Genomic DNA, 22,446 nt, shown 5'->3' with positions numbered 1-22,446 from the left:
CTGGAAAGGACCAATTTTTAGTAAGCCAGTTTCTGCTGAATCTCGGTGGTTGTACTTGCAGGAAATCCTTAACTGTTTGCACAGATTTTGCCTTTTCTTCAAACTTTTTTAAGACCTCCTGAGCAGAGGAGCCAAATAAATTTTGTTTCTCCATTGGAGCATCCAGGAGTTTAGCTTTAACATGGTCTGGCAAAGATTGTTCCTTCAGCCAGGCATGCCTGCGAATAACTGCCCCAGTCATAGCTGATCTAAATGAAGCCTCCAATGCATCATAGCCACATTTTAAGAAATGATTACTAACCTGCTGTGAGTTGTGTATCAAATCCTGAAGGGATTTACGGTCAAGGGGTTCAGGAGAAGAAAGTTTCTTATTCATTTTATCTAACAAATACTCTTGGTACTGTATCATATGAAATTGACAATTTAATGCCCTGACAGAAAGAGTTGCAGAAGTATATACCTTCTTTTCCCCATCTCTCTAAAGCTCTAGACTCTCTTTCAGAGGGTAGAGGATTTTTGGCAGTGGCAGCCGCAACCCCTTTAGGGCCCTGAGAAATAGTTTCTGGGTCTGCAGAGTGGGCTTTATACAGATGGAAATGTGAATCCGGTACCCTGTAGTATCTATCAGGTTTGGCAGGGGCCGGAGGGAGAGTATCAGGGGCTGTACTGACATTATTGTACACATCATCAATTACATTCAAAACAGGAGGTATAGCTAAGGGCCTATATGTTGAGGCAAATGTAAAAAGGTCCTTAATCTTTTTCTAGAATCAGAGAATTCCTGACCTTGCCATTGAAAATGCTCTCTCATGGAGTGTAGAGTCTCACCAAAAGAAAACTCTTCAGGAGGGGAAGCCGAAGGGATAGATTCTTCAGCATCAGAATCCTCATAGGGCGAATAGGCCTCCTCCTGGTGGTCTGACAACTCAGATCCAACCGTAGAGTCATCTGAAGAGTGTGGGTCAGAGGGATCAGTCCTGGGCCTTTTGTCTGGTGGAGGGTGAGAGGCCCTGTCCGGGTGAGGTTGTGAACCTCTAATCAAAGAAATAAGGTCTGGGAGGTAGTCTTGGAAGGCAAAGTTTTAGAAAGTTTTGCAGCTTTAGCCCTAGAGAAGGCCTTAATTGACATGGAAGCAGGGGGCCTAGCTGCCCCACGTGCTGGAGTAGAAATGTCCAAAGGTATGGTGTCGGACATTTCCTGGACACTGGTTTCGGTAGGTAGCTCGGTAGCCGACTCAGCCGGGGCCTCCCGGGCCGCGGTGGTCGGTTGAATGGATTCAGAAGAAGGAATCTCCGAGGACTCGGTTTCGGCCGAAACAGAGACACTCGCGGTAGGCCTTACCATGGTTTCAGCCGAAACCGCGGGCCGTGAGTGTCGGTCCTTGTAAGTCGGAGTCTCCGACGGCATTTTATATGCAAACCTGGCCCCAAAAAATTCCTCTGCAAACTCCGACCGACGTCTAAGAGTTCGTCGGTTGAAGGAAGCACAGGCTGAACAGGCAGATACGTCATGGTCTGGGCCTAAGCAAGGAAGGCAGCAGGAATGGAAATCCTTATGAGGTATTTGTTTCCCACAAGTTAAACAATTATTTACTTTGTCTGACATCGGCTGAGGCAAGAAAGAGTCCCCAACGGGGTACTTAGCTTTTTCGAAGTCTTCGGTAGCTGAATTCACTGGATCTGACCGACCGGCACTTGCGAACAGCTTCTGCTTCGGGCACCGCGCGGCAAGAAAGACTGAGGAAAATGGCTTCGGCTGATGCTTTTATACCCCAGACGCTCTGACGTCGGGGAAGGTGCGACATCAGCCGAGGCCAGACCCAGACTTTGGAATCCGGCCGACCGAAGGGCTGCCTGAGGCAGGACAACCCATATGTTATGACTGCAGATGCATCCTTGAAGGACATGATAGGTTCCATCAGAAGAAAATGGGGGATGGTGGGTGGGTAATCTGGACTACAACAGTGAATACACTATCATCTACATTTATGGTAAGTGTACACAACTGTACTATGTTCTTTGTGTTTCACTGTCGCAGTCATTACATTTGGGTAGATTCCCAAAGCTATGGTTGGGAGGCTGGAGCTAAACAGTATTAGGAGCGACTATGAATCCCTGCAGAACTGCAGTGGCAAAGCCTGCCCTGGATTTAGAGTAGAGTGGCAGATGATGGTGCTTTTTGAAGGTGTGCACTGAACTCCAAGTCGCTGCCTCTAAAATGTCCTTGGTTGGTACTCCCATGAGAAAGGCTGCTGAAGTGGCTGCAGCTCTGGTGGAATGTGACCTAATGCCCTTAGGCACTGGCTTGCCATGGTACAAGTAGCAGAAACGAATGCAGTGGCCTATCCACTTTGAAACTGTCTGCTTTGAGACAGCCTTGTCGTGTGATCCTGCAGCATATGCCACTAGTAATTGCTCTGTCTTTCTGAAAACTTTGGTTCTGTCCAAGTAGAATCTAAGCTGTGTACGTCCAAAGAAAGAAGAATTATTTCCCCCTTGTTCTGTGGATTTGGATAAAAAGTTGGCAAATGAATGGTTTGGTTAAGAGCCACACTGGACACCACTTTAGGCATAAATGTTGGGTTTGTCCTCAGGGAGACCCTGTCCAGATAAATGGTTCCACAGCCATGAGTGCCTGTAGCTCTGAAACTCGTCTTGCAGAAGTTATAGCTAGGAGCAGAGCTGCTTTCCAAGATAAAACTTTATATCAGCAGTAGCAGCTTGCTCAAAAGGAGGCAGGGTGAGTTTTTCCTAGACATAGTTGAGGTCCCATGCAGGCATTGGTGATCTCCTTGCAGGCCTTAAATTTTTGGCTCCTCTGAGGTACTGTTTTAATAAAGGATGAGAAAATATTGGTGACTTTGCATTGTAATGAGCCGAAATGGCAGAGGCATGAATTTTAACAGATGAGAAAGATGGGCCTTTGTCCAGCATCTCAGTTAAGTATTCTAAAATCTGACGAATATTTGGCACAGCTGTATCTATTCCTTGTGCCTGGTGCCAAGCACAGAATCTCTTCCATTTTCCAGCATAAGATTTTCTAGTACTAGGCCTTCTGCCTTCCAAAATGACATCCATCACAGCTTTGCTGAGAGTTGTGTTTTGTATGACTACATTATCCGCCATGCTGCCAGGTTTAAAGTCCTGAGCTGGCTGTGCAGAAACTGATTGTTTTGCTGGGACAGTAGATGCGGTACTTGAGGTAGGGTCCAAGCTGGGCATTGAGACAAGCTCCTTAATATTGGGTACCAGTGCTGGCGGGGCCAGTCTGATGCTATCAGTATCATCTTTGGCTTCTCCTGTCTGACCTTCAGGAGTAACTTGGGGAGGAGAAGCAGAGGGGGAAAGGCAAAAACTGATAGGTTTTTCCAGCTGAAAGATAGGGAATCCAATTTTCATGCTTGTCTGTGATAAATCTTTGTAGTTGGTAGTTGTGAGGGGAGGCAAATAGATCTATGTCCAGGCATCCCCATTTCCTTGTTATCATGCTGAAGACTTGTGGATCCAGCTGCCACTCGTGGGAATCCATGAGGTTTCTGCTTAGTTCGTCTGCAGAGTATTTTTCCTTCCTGGCAGGAATTGTGCCTGCAGATGTACTTGGTAAGTTAATGCTGTGTCCCACAAAGTCATGGCTAGTCTGCAAAGGGGGTAAGAATGTGTGCCCCCCTGCTTGTTTATATCCCACATGACCGTGGTGTTGTCTGTCTATCAGTAGGTGTCCCAGTTGAAGTAGGTCCTTGAAGGCTGTCAGGGCATTTTGAACAGCTAGCATCTCTTTTTGACTGATATGTAGATTCATTTGATTTGAGGTCCATGTTCCCTGAATGCATCTTCCTGTCATGTGGGCCCCCCAGGCATAATCTGACACATCCGTTGTTAGTGTTTGCCTGGCTGGGGGTAATGTGAACGGCTGCCCCTTGTTTTGGTGACAAGTCTTTGCCCACCATCGAAACTCCTGTTGCAGGCAGGGAATATGAGTAATTATAGTTTCCAGGCTGTGGCAATGTAGAGTCCAAACACTTTTTAGGTACCATTGAAGTTTCCTCATATGCAGTCTTGCATATGGAATTAGTAGGATGCAGGATGCCATGAAGCCCAAAGCCTGCAGAATTTTTCTTGCAGATAACTGGGCCTTTGTTGCTAACATTTTGAAGTAGGTAGTCAGTTGTCTTTGTTTATCAGGCGTGAGATAAGCCATCTGGGCAGTTTTACTTAAGCTTTCACCCAGTTGAGAGGGTACTAGTTTTGATTTATTTTCGTTGACTGTGTACCCTAGGCATGTTAGCAGTTTTTTCACAAACGCCAGATGCTGTAGAAGGATGTCCTTGTTCTCTGCTTGAATTAGACAGTCGTCCAAGTAAGGATATATTAGTATTCCTCTGTCTGCAGAATGCAATTACTGGTGCCAGGCACTTTGTAAAGACCCTGGGTGCAGTAGATAAGCCAAAGGGCAGTGCAGAAAATTGCTAATGCATTGAGCCAGCCTTGAATCTGAGGTATCTTCTGCAAATTTGTCCGATTGGGACATGCAGGTATGCCTCTTTTAGGTCGAAAGATACAAGTCAAGCATTCTTGCCCAGCATGGGCAGTTAGCTGCTGCAAAGTCAACATTTTGAATTTTGGTATATCCAAGAATGTATTCAGAATCAATAGGTCCAGTATTGGCCTCCAGGCCTTGTCCTTTCTGGATACCAAGAACAGTCTTGAGTAAAATCCTTGTCCCCACTCTTGCTCTGGCACTTGTTGAATGGCCCTCATGTCCATGAAGGATGAGACTTGTTTTTGTGCCTCTGCCCATTGATTTTTTGGCAGATCTGGCCAGCAGTCTGCCTTTGGCAGGGTATGGAAATGGAACTTGTAGCCTTGTGACACGATATTTAGAACCCACTTGTCCTGGGTTATAATGTGCCAATTTTGAGAAAAAAGTGCTAATTTTCCCCCTAAGGGTGCTGCCAGGAAATAACTGCTTGGTGCAGGCAGAGGGAAGTCATTGGGACTGTTTCCTGTAAGGTTGTGATTTGTATTCTCCACTTTTGAAGGTAAAAGCACCCCATTGCTTTGACCTGTATGAACCTTGCACCTGGGATCTGCCTCTAGGGCGTCTGGGTCTGCCCCTTTGAGGTCTGTCTGACACAGGAAAGGACCAATTCTTTGTTGGCCAGTGTCTACTAAACCTAGGTGGCTGTTCTTGTAAGAAATCTTTGACCGTTTGCATAGATTTAGCCTTGTCCTCCATTTTCTTTAACACCTCTTCTGCCTTAACACCAAAGAAAGAATCATGCTGTAAAGGTGCATCTAATAATTTAACTTTAACATGATCAGACAGATTTTGTTCCGTTAACCAAGCATGCCTTCTAATTACAGAACCTGCAACTGCGGCCCTGCAGGAGGCCTCTAAAGAATCAAAAACACATTGCAAAGTATGCTTTCCAACTTGTTCAGCTGCATGCAATATACCCTGCATTTCCTTGTTTTCTGCACATTCAGAGTTTAACAACATTTTCTGTTTAAGCAATGCCGTGACATGTTGCTGATATTTGAGCATATGAAACTGACAGTTTAAGGCCCTTATAGCCAAGGTAGCAGATGTGTAAACCTTTTTCCCCATGTATCCAGTGCCCTAGAATCCCTGTCAGAAGGGGGTAGGGTTTTTTGCAGCGGAAGCCTTAACACCCTTGGGACCCTGAGAAATAGTTTCTGGGTCTGCAGCAGGGTTTTTTAAAAAGGAATTTATGTGAGTCAGGAATCCTGTAATATCCGTCAGGCTTAACAGGAGCTGGAGGTAAGGAGTCAGGGATAAGGCTAGACTCCAAAAACACATAATCTACAATGTCCAACACAGGAGGGATGGCTAGTGGCTTGTGCTGAGGTAGTAACAGGAAATCCCTGAGCCTCTTTTTAGATTCTGAAAAATTTTGGCTCTCCCAGTGGAAATGCTCCCTCATGGTATGTAAGGTTTCCCCAAAAGAATAATCCTCAGGAGAAGAAGCTGAAGGTTTGGATTCTTCAGCATCAGAATCCTCGGGGGGGGGGGGGGGGGATATTCCTGATCAGAAGAGGAATCAGAAGAAATGGAAACCTGATCTGAAGATTCATAGTTAGTCTCTTACCTAGGCCGCTTATCAGGAGGGGGATGGGAACCCCTGATCAAGGTAATCAAGTCTTTGGCCATTTTGAGCATCTGTTTTTGGGCATGGAGTCCTGCCCACATGGCTCTTGAGGTTGCTTCTTTGCCTTTGAAGGTGCTTTAGTCTTTAACTCTGAAGTCGGTTTATGTATAGATGTTTGGGTCTGAATACATCCTCAGAAGACAGTGCCAGCTCAGTGGCTCGGGACCCATCTGAAAGATCAACATCCGAGGCTCCAATACCTTGAGTTTCCAGCAGCATGGCTGACTCCACGTGGGAGTCGGTAGCGGCCTGTGCTTCTAAAGTACCGGTAGTCACGGGCTGCGAAAGCGCCTCACTGAGAACCAGTGAACCGGCAACTGGCTTAGGAGAAGCTTAGTCTGTTTTGGGCCTCGGCTGTCTTTCTTTTTCTTTGCATTTTTTGTGAACTCCGGTAGTCAGATGGCTTTGACGAGATTTTTGGATAATTAAATCTGCATCCAAAATAGTTTAAAGCGAAATCATACAGACGCTTAAAAGTGCGTTGGTTAAATCTCGCACAAAACAGACAACCCAGAAAATTATGATCAGGGCCTAAGCAAGGAATACAGTAAGAATGAAAGTCCTTATGAGGTATTTGCTTCCCACAAGAAATACAATTATTAACTTTTTCTGACACTGGTTCTGGAACAAGAAAAAAGTTTCCCTAACGGGGTACTTAGCTTTATAGAAGACTTTGGATCTGAAATTCGAACTTGAAAATCTCAGGAGTCGGCCGACCGGCACTTCCAAACTGCTTCTGCTTCGGGCACTGCGCAGCAAGAAAGACTAAAGAAAATGGCGTAGGCTGCTTCTTTCATACCCCCTGACGACCTGACATCAGGGAAGGGGTGACGACAGCTGACGCAGGACCCAAGACTTTGGAATACAAGCCGACTGAGGGCAACCTGCCAGCAGGATTACCCAAATGTAATGACTGCAACAGTGAAACACGAAGAACATCTTTAAACTGCGACACGAGATCTCCAAGAAAGTCGTGTGTTGAATCCAATGAAGTTCCAGTAGAAGTTGTGGAAAAGTTCATCAAAAAGTTCCCGGACTGCGCCAGAGGCTTCAAAAAGTATGGTATCTTTAACAGACGAGTGCATAGTCTTTTTCAAGGCGATGGCTGACAAGAGCCTCGTCATGGAGAGTGACAAATAGAGTGGAAAATTTTCCAAAGAACGTTTCACAGTTCTGATTTCCGCTAGCTCACCCAGAGTGAAACTAAAGTTCTTGGTGACTGGTAAATCATCAAAGCCACATGCAGTCAAGAACATGAAGCCCAAAGATTTCTCAGTCACCTGGACATCAAATAAATGCACATGGATGAGTAGTGCCCCATTTAAGAAGTGGGTAATGGGCATCAACCGAGAAATGAAGAAGAAATGGTCGATTCCACTGACAGCAGACAACTGTCCTGGTCACCCACAAGTGAATCTTACAAACATGACACAAATTTCTGCCTCCAAACATGACCTCAAAAATCCAGCCTCTTGACCAAAGCATCATCAAAACATTTAAAATGCACTACCAAGCCCAGCTCCAGCAGTGGGTCATTACTAAAACAGAAACTTGTGGTCTTCCTGTGGAAGCAACTTCATCTGCTGCATCAATTAATGCTCTGGATGTTGTCCTCTGGATCATTTCTACTTGGAATAAAGTTCAGTCAGAAATTATACAGAAGTGTTTCAAAAGTTGGATTTGTCACAACCAAAGAGCATGATGTTTTGGCCCCATCAGACAGTCCATCTCCCATGGCAGAATTTGAAGGAGTATATTTTGAAGGTTTTATTGCAATGCACGATGAGGTTGCAACCTGCAATAAATGTGACCCAGAAGCAATTTTCCAAGCGATGTTGACTGAAGTACAGAACAGCATAAAAGTGCATGAAGCAGCTTATGAAGTGGAAGAAGCAAGTGAGGATGACACAGAAATTGCAGTCTCCAAAAGAAGTGATGTCATGCATCTGATAATGCAGCTGAAATCACCTGCTATGGAAAAATGCCCAGGTAAGCAGAGTGGTGCTGAGAGTGCTTTCTCCACTTACCTTTGTAATATGAATAAGAAATAGACCAAAACTGACTCTTCAGAAAGAATTAAACCGTAAGAAAACAGTAAATGCACTGATTTTGTATGATACTGTATGTATGATTTTACTGTGTTTTGATAATGTAAGATTTCGTATGTGCCAAGTGAAAGACAAGCTTTAAAAGTTTTTAGTTGAATCTAGAAAAGAAGCTACTGAAGGAAGGTATTTTTAGTAAAGGGGCATAAAACACCACATGACAACTTAAACCAACTGAGAAGTTCAGAAAGGAATGGGAAAATACAATAGAAAGGCACTTCACACAGGAAAAGTGTGAAGAAATCTGTAAGGCTCACAAGTATGCAATAAAAAGATTTAGAATTTTAAGTGTTTGCACAGGTAGTTTTATATCTCAAGTGGATTTCAAAGGATTGATTTTTTTCCTCAAGCAGATAAATGCCGGAGGGTATGAGTGGGAAGTCAGCAGTAACTGTGAAGATTTTTAAAATCTTCCAAAGCATTACATTTGGGAGAAAAAACTCCTATATAGTAGTTTGGTGGAAAAAGTGGGGAAACAGTTTTAACTTATAAATTATTCTTTTGAGTTGGGATAAAGCATCAGAATTGTCTACACATAGTGAAGTTTTATTAATTTTAATGTTATCGGCTGCCAAAAAAGCAATTACTAAAAACTGGAAATCAAAATCTAAACCAACTGTAAATGAAGTACTAACTATTGCAAATGAGATCAAGCACTGAAGGTGGGATCTTTAAAAATGGGAAAGTATACATTTCATAGAAATAAATGGAATTTTTGGAAACATGTACCCGCGGTGGTGGTGCTGTGGTACCATTGTCGCCTCACAGTAAGACGCTGTCCAGTTCGATTCTCAGCTAGAGCGTCTTCTGCGTGGTGACATGCGTGAATAGGCGTACCTTCGTTGAAGGTTGCGCGTCAGGCCTGGCAAGCCGGTACGTAACAATAAACTGCCAATCATTAGCAGACCGGAGTTCCGCTGTGGCGACCCCTAACCGGGAAAAGCCGAAAGACACAAACAAACATGCAAAATAATGTTCAGGAAAACAACTGAAGTTTGAAAGAAGGCAGGGACTGTGCAATTTATGCAGTATTGGAGAGAATAAAAAGTATTTACTGCACTGCAATAACAGTAACCTTTATTAGGGCTTCCTTTTTTGTTAATGTATGTAAAGTAATATTGCCATTTAAAAGGGATGACTACACAAAACGTTTAAAATTAAAGTTAGAACACCCAACAGAACACGTGACTTAGCATTATTCCTCGTGTTTAAATGCACAGACATGTTAATAAAGTCACAAAGCTTCGCATCCTAGCTAGTTTGCATAAAAGTCTCAAAAAATATCATGACTAAGCAAAATACATCACTTGGCAAGTACTACAGTCATATGTTCTGAGTTTTCACATTCTTTTCAAGTACTTCATTGTTACCAAGTTTATCTGCACACTAAGGCAGGGGATTGTAAATGGCATCTGCTTTCTTGAGGATTGAAGTGTCAGTCAGGATTCCCCCATTAGGATCATCCTTCATGACCAATTCCAAGAGGAGGTTTTTAAAAAGAAACTGAAATGTTTCAGGAGAGGTGAAAGAGTATGGCGTAAGGCCATTCCAAGTCATTAATCACAAGCCTGATGGCCTTGCCAAGGGAGGATAATTTAGTACAGAAAGAGAAGGTGGACCTGCTACCCTTTCTCCGTCTTGGAAGCAGTCGTTTTGAAATCTTCCAGCTTAACAGGTGTCACAGTGAGGAGCAGTGGCACATTCCAACCATGACCCCCAAAAATACCTGCAGTAACCAGCCTCATTTGCAGTATCATCTAAAAGCAACAGTCTGGCAGATCACCACTGAGTCCTGGGAGAGGGAAGACAGAAATGGTGTCTGATTGGCTGATGCATGCCTAACAGAGGCCTTGGCTAGGAAAAATGTAGTCTTCAAACCAAACTCCTTAACAGTATGATGACACACTTGTACTTGATACCTACAACAGATGACAAACAAATGCCCAAATGCACAATATGCAGGAACTGGGGAAGGCTAGTCGAACACCAGGCTTACCTCTTGGTCTCAGTCTACTGAGAATTTCTTCTGTGATGATGGTTTCTCTTACTCTATGGCGACTAGGGGAGGATTATTCTGGTGACTACCACGGTTGAAGACCAACAATAAGTCAACATCCCACCCCAAGTTCACGGAGTGCTGAAATAACCTCCAACACCTGCAGTAGGCATATGACAGTCATGCAAGTCGTGTTCCTCTGTAGGACATTACAGAGGATGCTGGTGCAGGTTCTGGCTGATACTAAGAGTCCATGTGACCACAAGATTATGCTGTTTAGGTAAGTGAAAGCTGAACTTTACCAATGACAATGAAAGCATCAAGATCGAAACAGTGAACAAAGCAAAAAAAAAAAACGCTGGTGGGCTTAGTGGGCATGTATACACATCAGTGGATTGCATCATGGCACACACCATACCTCTCAACTTGGAAACATCAAAAATCTGGACAAGGCTAAAGAAAAATAGGTACAAATCTGTACGCTGATTAATGTAAAATTTGCAGAAGTATGTAACCTCACCCACTCCAATGGAATTGTGGGATATCAACTTTCAAATGCAAATTGAAGAACAGACAACCACAATATGGCACCAGAGTCCCCTGCAGCCATTCCATTGTCCCATTATCTGGGTATTTCACCCCATTTACCATAAACACTAATGTGTGCATACTGCTTTACTTCTACAATAATTATTTGGACTTTATTTTTACATTTTATAGCAAAATGCACAAACACTAATAGATAGCGGCTAAACAAAGCAATACTGTCGCACAATGAAAATAGACCTGGCATTAAAAATGATCTGCCCTTGAAACTCACATTAATTGAAATGGCATTGAACCCCCACACCACATACAAAGAAAATGCATCTGACCAACGGTGGATTACCTTTGAGCTGTTTTCAAATCACAGGCCCCTTGCACACAAAACAAAAAAACATACATGCGTTCTTTGATGCACCTTCCTGACTATTAAATTATATTCCTTGTATAATACAGCACACTTGTTAGACTTGGTAGAGCACATTTTAAATTTGTTTGAACATTTTTCGAGTAGGCAATGAAACAAAATGCATGAACCAATAATGATAAAACTGCCCAATTCAGAAAATTTCCATCATAAAAGTCGACTTACACACAATATAATTATATATAAACAGAATGGCAGTAGTGTAAGCCACAGGCATCTTGCACTTATTTTCAATTTTTTTTTTTTGGAGGGGGACAAAAGGCCAAAAACTAGGGGCACATTGCTTGTATAACTTTGGAAATTTGCTATAATAAAATGTGTTACCACCATGCATTTCACTGCCAAGTCTTGAACTCAGGACCCTGTGCACTACAGTAAGAGCAACATACCACTATGCCAAATCATCAGTTTCCTAAAAGGAAGACTGAAACCTAAATGGCTATCATTTAGTTAGTTCTCACCATAGCTGTCAACCTCTTAGCACAAAAAACCTGGACGAAGCCAATAACGGGAATGCAGCCCCAAAATAAGGACAAATTTCAAATACTGATCTTATAAACTTAGAAAATTGCTACAATAAAGGGTTTTGTGTTACCATTTATTTTCTGAAGAATATGAAGTCTGAAATTCAACTGCCTGTCATTTTTAGTGAATTCAAACCTACAGTGATTTGCCACAAAAATCCTGAAAACCACACATTTAATGAGGAACAGAACAAAAATATGAGGCATAACTTCACAAGTGGTGGTGGCTAGGGACTTTAGTCTCTTTTTACCTGTACCTAAGGTACACGGTTTGAGCCCGAGTACTTCTAGCTCCGTGCAGTACCTTAAAAGCTCACGCTCAAAAGAAAATGCACTCTGTTCACAAACAGAATAAGTTACAACTCCAGAAGAAAAATAACTCAGTGTAGTTAAAAGCAGCAATAACTCTGTGTAGTTAAAAGCACCATAAGACACACACACCTTATCCTGCAGTACCTTAAAAGCTCACATGCGCTGCAAAAATCAGAAGAAAATACACTCTGTTCACAAGCAGGATAAGTTATAACTCCAGAAGAAAAATAACTCCATGTAGTTAAAAGCAGGATAACTCCGTGCAGTCAATCACAGGCAGGAAGCTCATTCAAACTCCTATCCTGTAAAAGCTCAGCAGTTCACAAGCAGAAACAACTATGTGCAGTCGTTTCCATTCAAATAGCCAGCTGGAAATGCACGTGAGCCTTTGAGCTCACTTCTGACAGGCTGATGTCATCTCACACGTGATGACGTCAGTTCAGAAAGTGAGAAAGAAAAATGTTTATAAAAGCTGGAAACAATCGGAAATGAAGGGGTGCCACTCGGGAATGGTGGCACTCCATTATTTGGTCACCAAAACTCAAGTAATTCAGTACGGTTGGGAGGTATGGCGCATTCTGATAATGGAGCAAATATCTGCACATGTGAAAAAACACAAAAAAATAAGAAAATGTGATTAGTATAGAAAATATACTCCAAAGACCAACCAAAAAGTCAGTCTGTGTTAGACAGGCTTTGGAGAATACAACATTAAAGAAGATTTTCTGATTCTGTGTTCTTCAAAGACAGCATTGCTCTTTTTTTTTTTTTTCTTTTCTCTGTAAACTCTCACTGCTGTCTTTGCTTCAGCTACCGACATTCCAATATGGACTCACTCCAGAACATTAAGGGCACTGATATGAGGTGTGTGTGCGCATATATACATCTGCAGGTGTAGGGTTTGCTCACTGAATTTTAGGCCCTACCTTACTTAGACTTCAGAATCATAGATAAATAGCAAGATTCTGGCTATCTGGATTATTTTTTTCTGACAACTACATCACTAACCTGTAATTTGTTTGGGTTTACACTTTCCTTTTTTTTAAATGTTATGTTACATATTTCAAACTAATACTTTCCTGGGCTTACCTCTGTTTTTTTGTCAGGCAAAGGCTCTGCCTGCAATATTTTCAGTGCTTTTGCAGCTGCATCATGTTTAGCAGCTTGCCTTGTTCGTCCTTTGCCAAGAAACTGTACTCCTCCAATAGAAAGTTCCACTTGGTAAAATATTTGTCCAACAGCAGGAAATGGATAATAATACCTGAAAAGAACCAGCATTTTTATAAAAGATCAGAACATTCAATTAAACAGCTACTACCAGAAAATGAAAAAAGAAATCAACGTGGAGAATGTAAAAGGAATACAGAACATGCATACACTGGAACAAGGAAATGGAACCACTGTGAAAAGTACTCACCATAAGAACACTTCAGTAAAATGTCTCATCCTTAGAGAATGGCTATGCATTCCCTCTGAATGTGCTCCATAATTACAAAAAGTTTTCATTCAACACTGATGAGAAATGATCTATACTCTCAGAACTGTGACACAGCAGGCATAATTTAAGTTGAAAGTGCAACTGTCTAAGGTACGTCAGTAGATGTTTAAAAGAGACCACTCCAGCAGTAAGAACCACTAATGGGACTTCTGCTTCATAAGACCAAACATTCTACCCCAGTTCCAAAGCTTTGCATTCTTCCTCCTCCTGGCTGGGCAGACATGCACATCTGTGGGTTGTCAGGAGTTGCCAGTGTACTCCCTATATAAAAAGAGTATCTGCCCTTACCAACTTCCGTTCTCTTACCTATGGACTGTAATGTTGGAATTCCCTGCATGTCACCTGGGCATAGTCCTAATTACTAATAGGACATATGACCTACCTCTTGGATACAGCTATCACATGAAAAAAAGCAGTAAGAATACTGGATCCTTCAGATCCGGATAAACCTCAAGAGACTAGAAGCCATGTGATAGTGATGGATTTGGAAGGAGGAAAGGCTACAGGGTTCCTTCCATAGAATGCCCAAAGAAGAGTAGGGTAGGTAAGAAAGGAATATGAAACAGTGAGTCTACTTGTACACTTACTATCATGGTACGTTTCTTACACAATTATTATGTTCATTGTATGGATCACTGCTGTCTTAGCAATAACCACTGGGAAGATTATTACGACTGGGTAATGTTACTTGTAGTGGGCTATACAAGACCCTGCAAAATGATGTGCCACACAATGCTTTGTTTCAGGAAGTGATTTATAATCCATTTGAAAAGATAAACAAAGGACCAAGAAATAACAGTCATGCAATTCTGCCACTTTTATGTCTTGTGTACTTACCACTTTAAGGTGCATTAGTGACTGCTGTCCTCTAGTATGTGGATATTACATGTCTTTTAAGTTATTTGCCAACAATTAAAAAAAAATAAAAAAGAAATGTGCTAGATATTTGGAGATGGACTGCTTGTAAACTGGCTTACCTTCCCCTTTTAGATGAAAAAGGTAATAAAAAGTGATACAAAGCTTATTTCTTTGTTCTGTCCAGGTAACACCTCAGTCATCTAAACAGGATACCTGACCACTTTGTATAAGGTTTGACTTAGGGGGGGGGGGTTAAGATGGGAGTGAGGGTGGACACTCCTGATTGCAAACACCGAAGGCCTCATAAGGCATAGACACCTGGGCTAGGGGACTGAAAAGCACATGTCCAAGCCTAACACCCTCAAGCCAAGGAGGACCTGCCATGGAAGACACTATTTATTATCCTTCCTTGGTTCCCATCTCTTTCAAGTGATCAAAGATGCACCATTTTGTTTTATGAGTAATATCTGCTTTAGGCAAAGAGATGGCAGAGGATATGGCAGTCAGAGGACAAGCATACAAGCCTCTTCCTGCCCAGACAATTACACAGAGAATGCTCTCTGCATCCAACAGTCTTGTACCACACCCCCAAAGGAAAACATATGGAAAATACTAAAATTTCTCAGCAATCTGTCAAAGTACAGTTGTATAAAATCTTACCGTAACAAATGTCTTTCTCTTCACTGCTGCAATATTCTTCACCTTAGTGATCTTCTGCCAAGTCTAGCCCGACATCCGACCAGTATAAAAAAACGCTTCAGCTCATATAGGCAATACATGTCTCACACATGCTCCCTGCGCACAATGTAGGTCATAAAGGTGACGTCAGGATGCAAGCACTCAAAGTACATTTGTATATACTTACCATAAATGTAGATGTCAGAGTGTATTCACTATTGCAGTCATCACATTTGAGTTATCCCTGCCAAGGTAGCCCTCGGCCGGCCTGAATACCAGAGACTTAGTATTTCTGCATCGGTTGCTGTCGCTTCAGGACTGACGTCAGGTAGTTAAGTAGTATAAATTAACGCAGCCGATGCCATTACATCAATTTTTCTTGCCCTAACCTGTCAAGAGCCCTCAAGTAATAGGCAGGTCCTGGTGCAAGAACCCCACCAGTGGAAATAAATAGCAATATATCCCTTGTAAGGAAAGAGAGAGGGATGGAGGGAGGGAAACCAGGACTGCAACAGTGAATACACTCAAACATCTACATTTATGGCAAGTGTACACAACTGTACTACGTTCTTCGTGTTCCACTGTTGCAGTCATCACACTTGGGTTGATTCCCAAAGCTGAGGAAATGGGTGAAGCAAGTCAAGGAAATTAGGGGCTGGCTAGGATGCCCTGCAAGACTGCAGAGGCAAACAATGCCCAGGATTTGACGAAGACAGGCATGTGGTAATGCTTGGTAAAAGAGTTAACAGACGTCCAGGTGACAGCCTCCAGGATGTTCTTAGTGTGGACTCCTCTGAGGAAAGCTGCAGAGATGGAGGCTGCTCTGCTGGAGTGTGTCCGGACCCCCTTGGGTGGAGGCATTCCATGTCATTCACAGCAGAAATGGATGCAGTGTGGTAACCATTTGGAGAGGGTTTGTTTGGAGATGGTTTTGCCGTCTACCCCTATAGCAAAGCTAAAATACAGTTGTGTACACTTACCATAAATGTGGATGTTCAAATGTATTCAATGTTTGTCATCACATTTGGGTTATCTGCTTGCAGTAGCCCTCAGTCGGTCTGATCATCAAAGTCTTGGGTCCTGCGTCAGTTACTGTCTCATCTTCCATGACATCAGGGGTATAAAACCATGCAGCCGACGCCATTGCATCAGTTTTTCTTGCCCCAGATGTCAGCTGCCCCCATAATGGGAAGCAATTAAATATATATACAAGGTTATACCTCCAACAAAAAAGCAAATACACCAAAAAGCTTTTAAGCATAGTAAAGAGGAATAGAGGTATAGCCAAAAGAAGTCAGGGGGCTGGAGGGAGGGTAAAGTACAGTTTTGTACCTACCATAAATGTAGATGTCCGAACAGGATAGCATCTGCAGTCCTTACAAATGGGTTGTCCTGTCGTCAGGCAGCCCTTCGGTCGGCCGGATTCCAAAGTCTGGGTCTGGCCTCGGCTGGTGTCGCACTTCACCCGACGTCATCTCTGCTGGTCTTCGGGTATAAAGGCATCAGCCAACGCCATTTTCCTCAGTGTTTCTTGCCCCAGATGCCAGTTGCCCTCTTGGAAAGCTAAATTTTTGGGTAAAAGCCAATGTTTCCAAAAAGATAGAAGGCAAACACAAAAAATAAGCATGTATGTACATATATACAAACAAATACACCAAAAGAGATCCCCCCCCCCAGCTAGCTATTAGGTGGGTAAATACCCTAGGAGTACCACAGAGGGGAAGGAGGGTGGGTAATCCGGACTGCAGATGCTATCCTGTTCGGACATCTACATTTATGGTAGGTACAAAACTGTACTATGTCCTTCAAGGATGCATCTGCAGTCCTTACAAATGGGTAGAATACCATAGCCAAACTAGGGGAGGAGGAAGGAGAATTATGGTGTAGATAGGATCCCTTGCAAAACAGCAGTGGCAAACCCTGCTCGGGATCTAGAGTATAGAGGTAAGTTATAATGCTTGGCAAATGTATGCACGGAGGTCCAAGTAGCAGCCTCAATAATGTCCTTGGCAGCCACTCCTCGTAAGAAAGCTGTGGTAGTGGCTGTAGCCCTTGTAGAATGAGGCCTTATGTTCTGTGGAATTTGTTTTCCATGGTAGGAGTAACAGAATCTTATGCAATTTCCTATCCACTTGGAGATTGTCTGTTTGGAAATTGCTTTTCCTTCCCTTCCTGTTGCATAAGCTACTAGAAGCTGGTCAGTTTTTCTGTTGTCCTTGGTTCTGTCCAGGTAGTAGCGCAACTGCCTATGTACATCCAAGGTATGCAGCAGTCTTTCCCCCCTGTTCTGTGGATTGGGAAAGAAGGTAGTTAGGTGGATTGCCTGGTTTAGAGACACTCTGGATACCACCTTAGGCATAAATATAGGATTAGTTCTCATGGACACTATCTTGATGGAAGATTAGGAAGGGTTGTACTGCCATTAAAGCCTGTAGTTCCGAAACCCTTCTAGCTGAAGTAATTGCCAGTAGAAAAGCAGTTTTCCAGGATAGGTGTTGAAGATCTGCTGTTGCTGCTGATTCGAATGGAGGGAGTGTCAATTTTTCTAGCACAAAGTTCGAGTCCCATGCTGGTAATGGTGGTTTCCTAGGAGGTTTTACATTCTTAATTCCTCTGAGGAACTGCCTGAGTAGAGGATGTGAGAAGACAGGGGGGTCGAAGCTGTATTCTGCAGAAATAGCTGATGCATGTATCTTGATGGAGGAGTAGGACAGGCCTGTATGGAGGAGCTCTGCCAAATACTCCAGGATGTTGGCAATATCTATCTTTGACACATCTTTCCCTCTTTCAGTACTCCAAATGACAAACCTTTTCCATTTTCCTGCATAGTTCCTTCTTGTCGAAGGTCTGCGAGCCTCAAGGATAATGTCTTTAACCCTTTGTGATAAATCTGGGTTAGTTGCCATTATGTAATGTTCCAGGCAGTCAGTTGCAGGGTTTTCAGGTTTGGATGTAGGATGTTGTAGTTGCTCTGAGTTAACATCAAAGGAATCAGGGGTAGAGTCCACGTTTCCCCCCGAGACATGCTCCTCAGCAATGGATACCAATGTTGTCTTGGCCAATTTGGAGCTATCAGAATTATCCTTGGTCGTTCCTCTTGGATTTTCAGTAGTACCTTGTGCATCAGAGGAAGAGGTGGAAATGCATATGCTGTCAGGCCTTTCCAACTGAAGGATAGAGAGTCCACCTTCCAAGCAAGTGGGTGGTATGTCCTTGTGCAGAATTTCTTGAGCTGGTGATTGAGTGGGGATGCGAATAGGTCTATTTGTGGCATTCCCCATTTCTTTGTGATGGCCTTGAAGATGTCCGGGTGTAGCATCCATTCGTGAGCATCCGAGGTAGTTCTGCTTAACATGTCTGCTAGGATGTTTTCTTTTCCCGGTACAAATATTGCCTGTAACTGAATGTTGTAGCTCAGAGCCATATTCCATAGGTCCAGAGCCATTCGGCATAGGGGGTATGAATGAGTGCCTCCCTGTTTGTTGATGTACCACACGACTGTGGTGTTGTCTGTCCTTATCTTCAATTGGCCTTCTTTGAGGAATGGTTTGAAATTCTGGATTGCTAGTTTTACTGCCAGCATTTCTTTTTGATTTATATGCAGGTGCAGCTGATCTGGAGTCCATAAACCTTGAATGCACTTGTCCAGCATGTGGGCCCCCCAACCTAGGTCTGAGGCGTCCGTTGTGATGGTTTGGCTTGTTTGAATGTTGCGGAAGGACAAACCTGGGTTTGACTGGCATGTCTGAGCCCACCATAGGAACTCTTGTTTCAGGCATGGGATTAGTGGTATTTCGGTTTCTAAGCTGTGCCTGTGTTGAGACCATAAATTCTTTAGGTACCACTGTAGCTTTCTCATATGTAGTCTGGCATGGGGGACCAGGATTATGCAGGATGCCATGAAGCCCAAGGCCTGCAGTACTTTCCTTGCTGTTAGTTTGTTCTGCTTTGTTAATGCCAAGAAGTAAAGAGGAAGTTGTTCTTGTTTTTCTGCAGTTAGGAATGCCACCTGTTTCACTGTGTCCAATTCTGCACCCAAGAATGTTCTTGTTTGGGATGGTATCAGCCTTGACTTTTTTAAATTGACTGTGTATCCCAGGGCTTGTAGTAAGCAAATGACTCTTTGTAAGTCTTGTGCCAGCTTGCTTTTGTTGTCCGCTTGTATCAGGCAGTCGTCCAGGTATGGATAAATTTGGATTCCCTGCAGCCTGCAATGAGCGATTACTGATGCCAGGCATTTCGTGAACACTCTGGGCGCAGTAGATAAGCCAAAGGGCAATGCTGAGAATTGATAATGCTCTGATCCTGCAAGAAATCTGAGGTATCTTCTGCAATTTGGTCGTATGGGGACGTGCAGGTATGCCTCCTTGAGATCTAGAGTCACCAGCCAGCACTCCTTGCCCAGCACGGGAAGAAGTTGCTGTAGGGTCAGCATTTTGAATTTTGGAACAATGATGAATGTGTTTAAAGCGGACAGGTCGAGGATAGGTCTCCAACTTTTCTCTTTTCTTGGTACTAGGAAGAGTCTGGAGTAAAATCCCTTGCCCTGTTCTGTAGGTGGTACCCTTTCCACAGCTCTCATCTTTGTCAATTGAGCTATTTGTTTTAGAGCTTCTGTCTTTTGATTTGGTGGTAGGTTTGGCATTCCACTTTTTACTGGTAAGGTGTGGAAATGAAACCTGTAGCCTTGGTCTACTTGCAAAATCCACTTGTCTCTTGTGATATAGTGCCAATTTTTTGAAAATAAGGCTAACTTTCCACCTAAGGGTGCTGCTATTTGTTCCCTGGTAGGCGGTGTCAGAGCCAAGTCACTGTGATTGTCCTGTTGCAGTGGTAGTGGTTGTATCCGTGCCTCGATGGTTATTACCTTGCCACTGGCGTCCCCTGTGGGCACCTCCTCTGGATTGATTTCTGCCTCTGGAACGTCTATTCCTGCCTCTCTGAGATTTGGAGGAGTCTGGAAAGGACCAATTTTTGGAAGGCCAGTTCCTGCTAAACCTTGGGGGCTGAACCTGTAAGAAATCTTTAACTGTTTGCACAGATTTTGCCTTCTCTTCCATTTTCTTCATTACTTGTTGGGCAGGAGAACCAAATAGACTGACCTTATCCATAGGAGCATCTGATAGCTTTGTTTTAACATGATCCGGCAAGACCTGTTCTTTCAATCATGCATGCCTTCTTATAACTGTGCCAGTCATGGCTGATCTAAATGAAGCCTCCAGTGCATCATAGCCACATTTTAAAGAATGGTTACTAACCTGCTGAATGTTATTCACCATTTCTAAAACATATTTCTTATCTAATGAATCATCAGAGGACAGTTTCTTAGTTAACTGATCAAGCATAAACTCTTGGTATTGGATCATATGAAACTGACAGTTCAAAGCTCTAGCTGAGAGAGTGGCAGAGGTGTATACTTTTTTACCCCATCTCTCTAAGGACCTTGATTCCCTTTCAGAAGGGAGAGGGTTTTTTGCTGAGGTCGAAGCTACTGCCTTAGGCCCCTGGGAGATAGTCTCAGGATCTGCAAGAGGAGCCTTGTATAAGTGGTGGTGTGTGTCCGGTACCCTGTAAAACCTATCGGGCTTGGCAGGGGCTGGAGGTAAAGTATCAGGAGCAGTACAAGCATCATTAAATGCATCATCCACAACAGGAAGAACTGGAGGTATAGCTAAGGGCCTATGTTGCGGTAAGTGTAGAAAGGTCCTAAGCCTTTTTCTTGAATCTGAGAAATCTTGTCCCTGCCATTGGAATTGCTCTCTCATGGCATGTAAAGTTTCTCCAAAGGAAAATTCCTCTGGTGGAGAGGCAGAAGGGATAGAATCTTCAGCATCGGAATCTTCATAAGTAGAAAAAGGAGCCTCTGGATGGTCTGTATTGTCTATCATCAGAAGAGTCATCTGAGGACACTGGCTCAGGGGGCTCTGCTCTAGGTCTCTTTTCTGGAGGTTGAGAGGCCCTGTCTGGGTGAGATTGGGATCCCCTTATTAAAGAGATGAGATCCTCTGCCAGAGTAAGCATTTGGGAACTGGAACTGGGCCTGTGAGAGGGGGGCTTAACAGGCACAGACTTAGCAGTTTTGGCTGCTTTAGCCCTGGCAAAGGCCTTAATAGACATGGCTGCAGGAGGCCTAGCAGCACCACGTGCTGGGGTAGAGACATCCAAAGGGATGGTGTCCGATAATTCTAGAGAAACCACATTAGTAGTCAAAACTTCAGAGGCCGATTCAACCAGGGTAACCGGGGCCTCGGTAGTAGTCATGGATTCGGCTGAAGATTGACCGGTTTGCTCGGTTTCGGCCGAAACCGAGACACTCGCGGTTTGCTTAACCGTGGTTTCGGCCGAAACCGCGGACCGCGAGTGTCGGTCTTTTTCTTTGCGTTTCTTAACAATTTGAGTAATCGGAGGATCCGACTGCATAATGTACGCAAAATCTGAGCCGAAAAACTGTTCAGCAAACTCCGACCGATGCCTAAGCGTTCGTCGGTTGAAGGAAGCACAGGCTAAACAGGCTGCTACGTCGTGGGCTGGGCCTAGACAAGGCAAGCAGTAAGAGTGGAAATCTTTATGAGGTATTTGTTTCCCACAAGTTAAACAGTTATTCACTTTTTCTGACATCGGCTGAGGCAAGAAAGTCCCCAACGGGGTACTTAGCTTTTTAGAAGTCTTCGAAGTAGTATTCGGTAGTAGTAATCTCTGGATCTGACCGACCGGCACTTGCGAACAGCTTCTGCTTGGGCCACGCGGCAAGAAAGACTGAGGAAAATGGTGTCGGCTGATGCCTTTATACCCGAAGACCAGCAGAGATGACGTCGGGTGAAGTGCGACACCAGCCGAGGCCAGACCCAGACTTTGGAATCCGGCCGACCGAAAGGCTGCCTGACGACAGGACAACCCATTTGTAAGGACTGCAGATGCATCCTTGAAGGACATCCAGGACTGCAACAGTGAATGCACTCGAACATCTACATTTATGGCAAGTGTGCACAACTGTACTATGTTCTTCGTGTTTCACTGTTGCAGTCATCACATTTGGGTAGATTCCCAAAGCTAAGGGTAGGAGGAAGAATTTAGATAGCATTAGGACCAGCTATAAGGCCCTGCAAGAATGCAGTGGCAAAACTGGCTCTGGATTTAGAGAAACCTGGCAAATGGTAACGCTTGGTGAAAGTATGTACAGAACTCCAGGTAGCAGCTTAGAGGATATCCCTGGTAGGGATACCTCTGAGAAAGGCTGTAGAGGTAGATGCAGCCCTAGTTGAGTGTGGCCTTATCCTCTGTGGGATAGGTTTTCCATGGTGCTTATAACAGAAATTAATGCAATGACCTATCCATT

At 43.6% G+C, this 22,446-nt stretch overlaps 1 protein-coding gene across 4 annotated transcripts in view; it reads right to left on the bottom strand.

Moving 5' to 3' along the window:
- The window catches only part of STAU1 (staufen double-stranded RNA binding protein 1), a 2,205,075-nt gene that overhangs the window by 1,250,026 nt on the left and 932,603 nt on the right, over positions 1–22,446 (bottom strand). For all 4 annotated transcript variants that reach the window (XM_044089934.1, XM_044089936.1, XM_044089933.1 and 1 more), the window contains exon 6: positions 13,166–13,337. In XM_044089934.1, the coding sequence (XP_043945869.1) occupies positions 13,166–13,337 (172 nt within the window). The remainder of the gene's footprint in view (positions 1–13,165; positions 13,338–22,446) is intronic.

This window comes from Protopterus annectens, chromosome 12.part0, assembly GCF_019279795.1.
Source record: "Protopterus annectens isolate FY-2018-M chromosome 12.part0, PAN1.0, whole genome shotgun sequence".
Classification (NCBI taxonomy): Eukaryota; Metazoa; Chordata; order Ceratodontiformes; family Protopteridae; genus Protopterus; species Protopterus annectens.
This window is presented reverse-complemented; position numbering and strand designations above follow the sequence as displayed.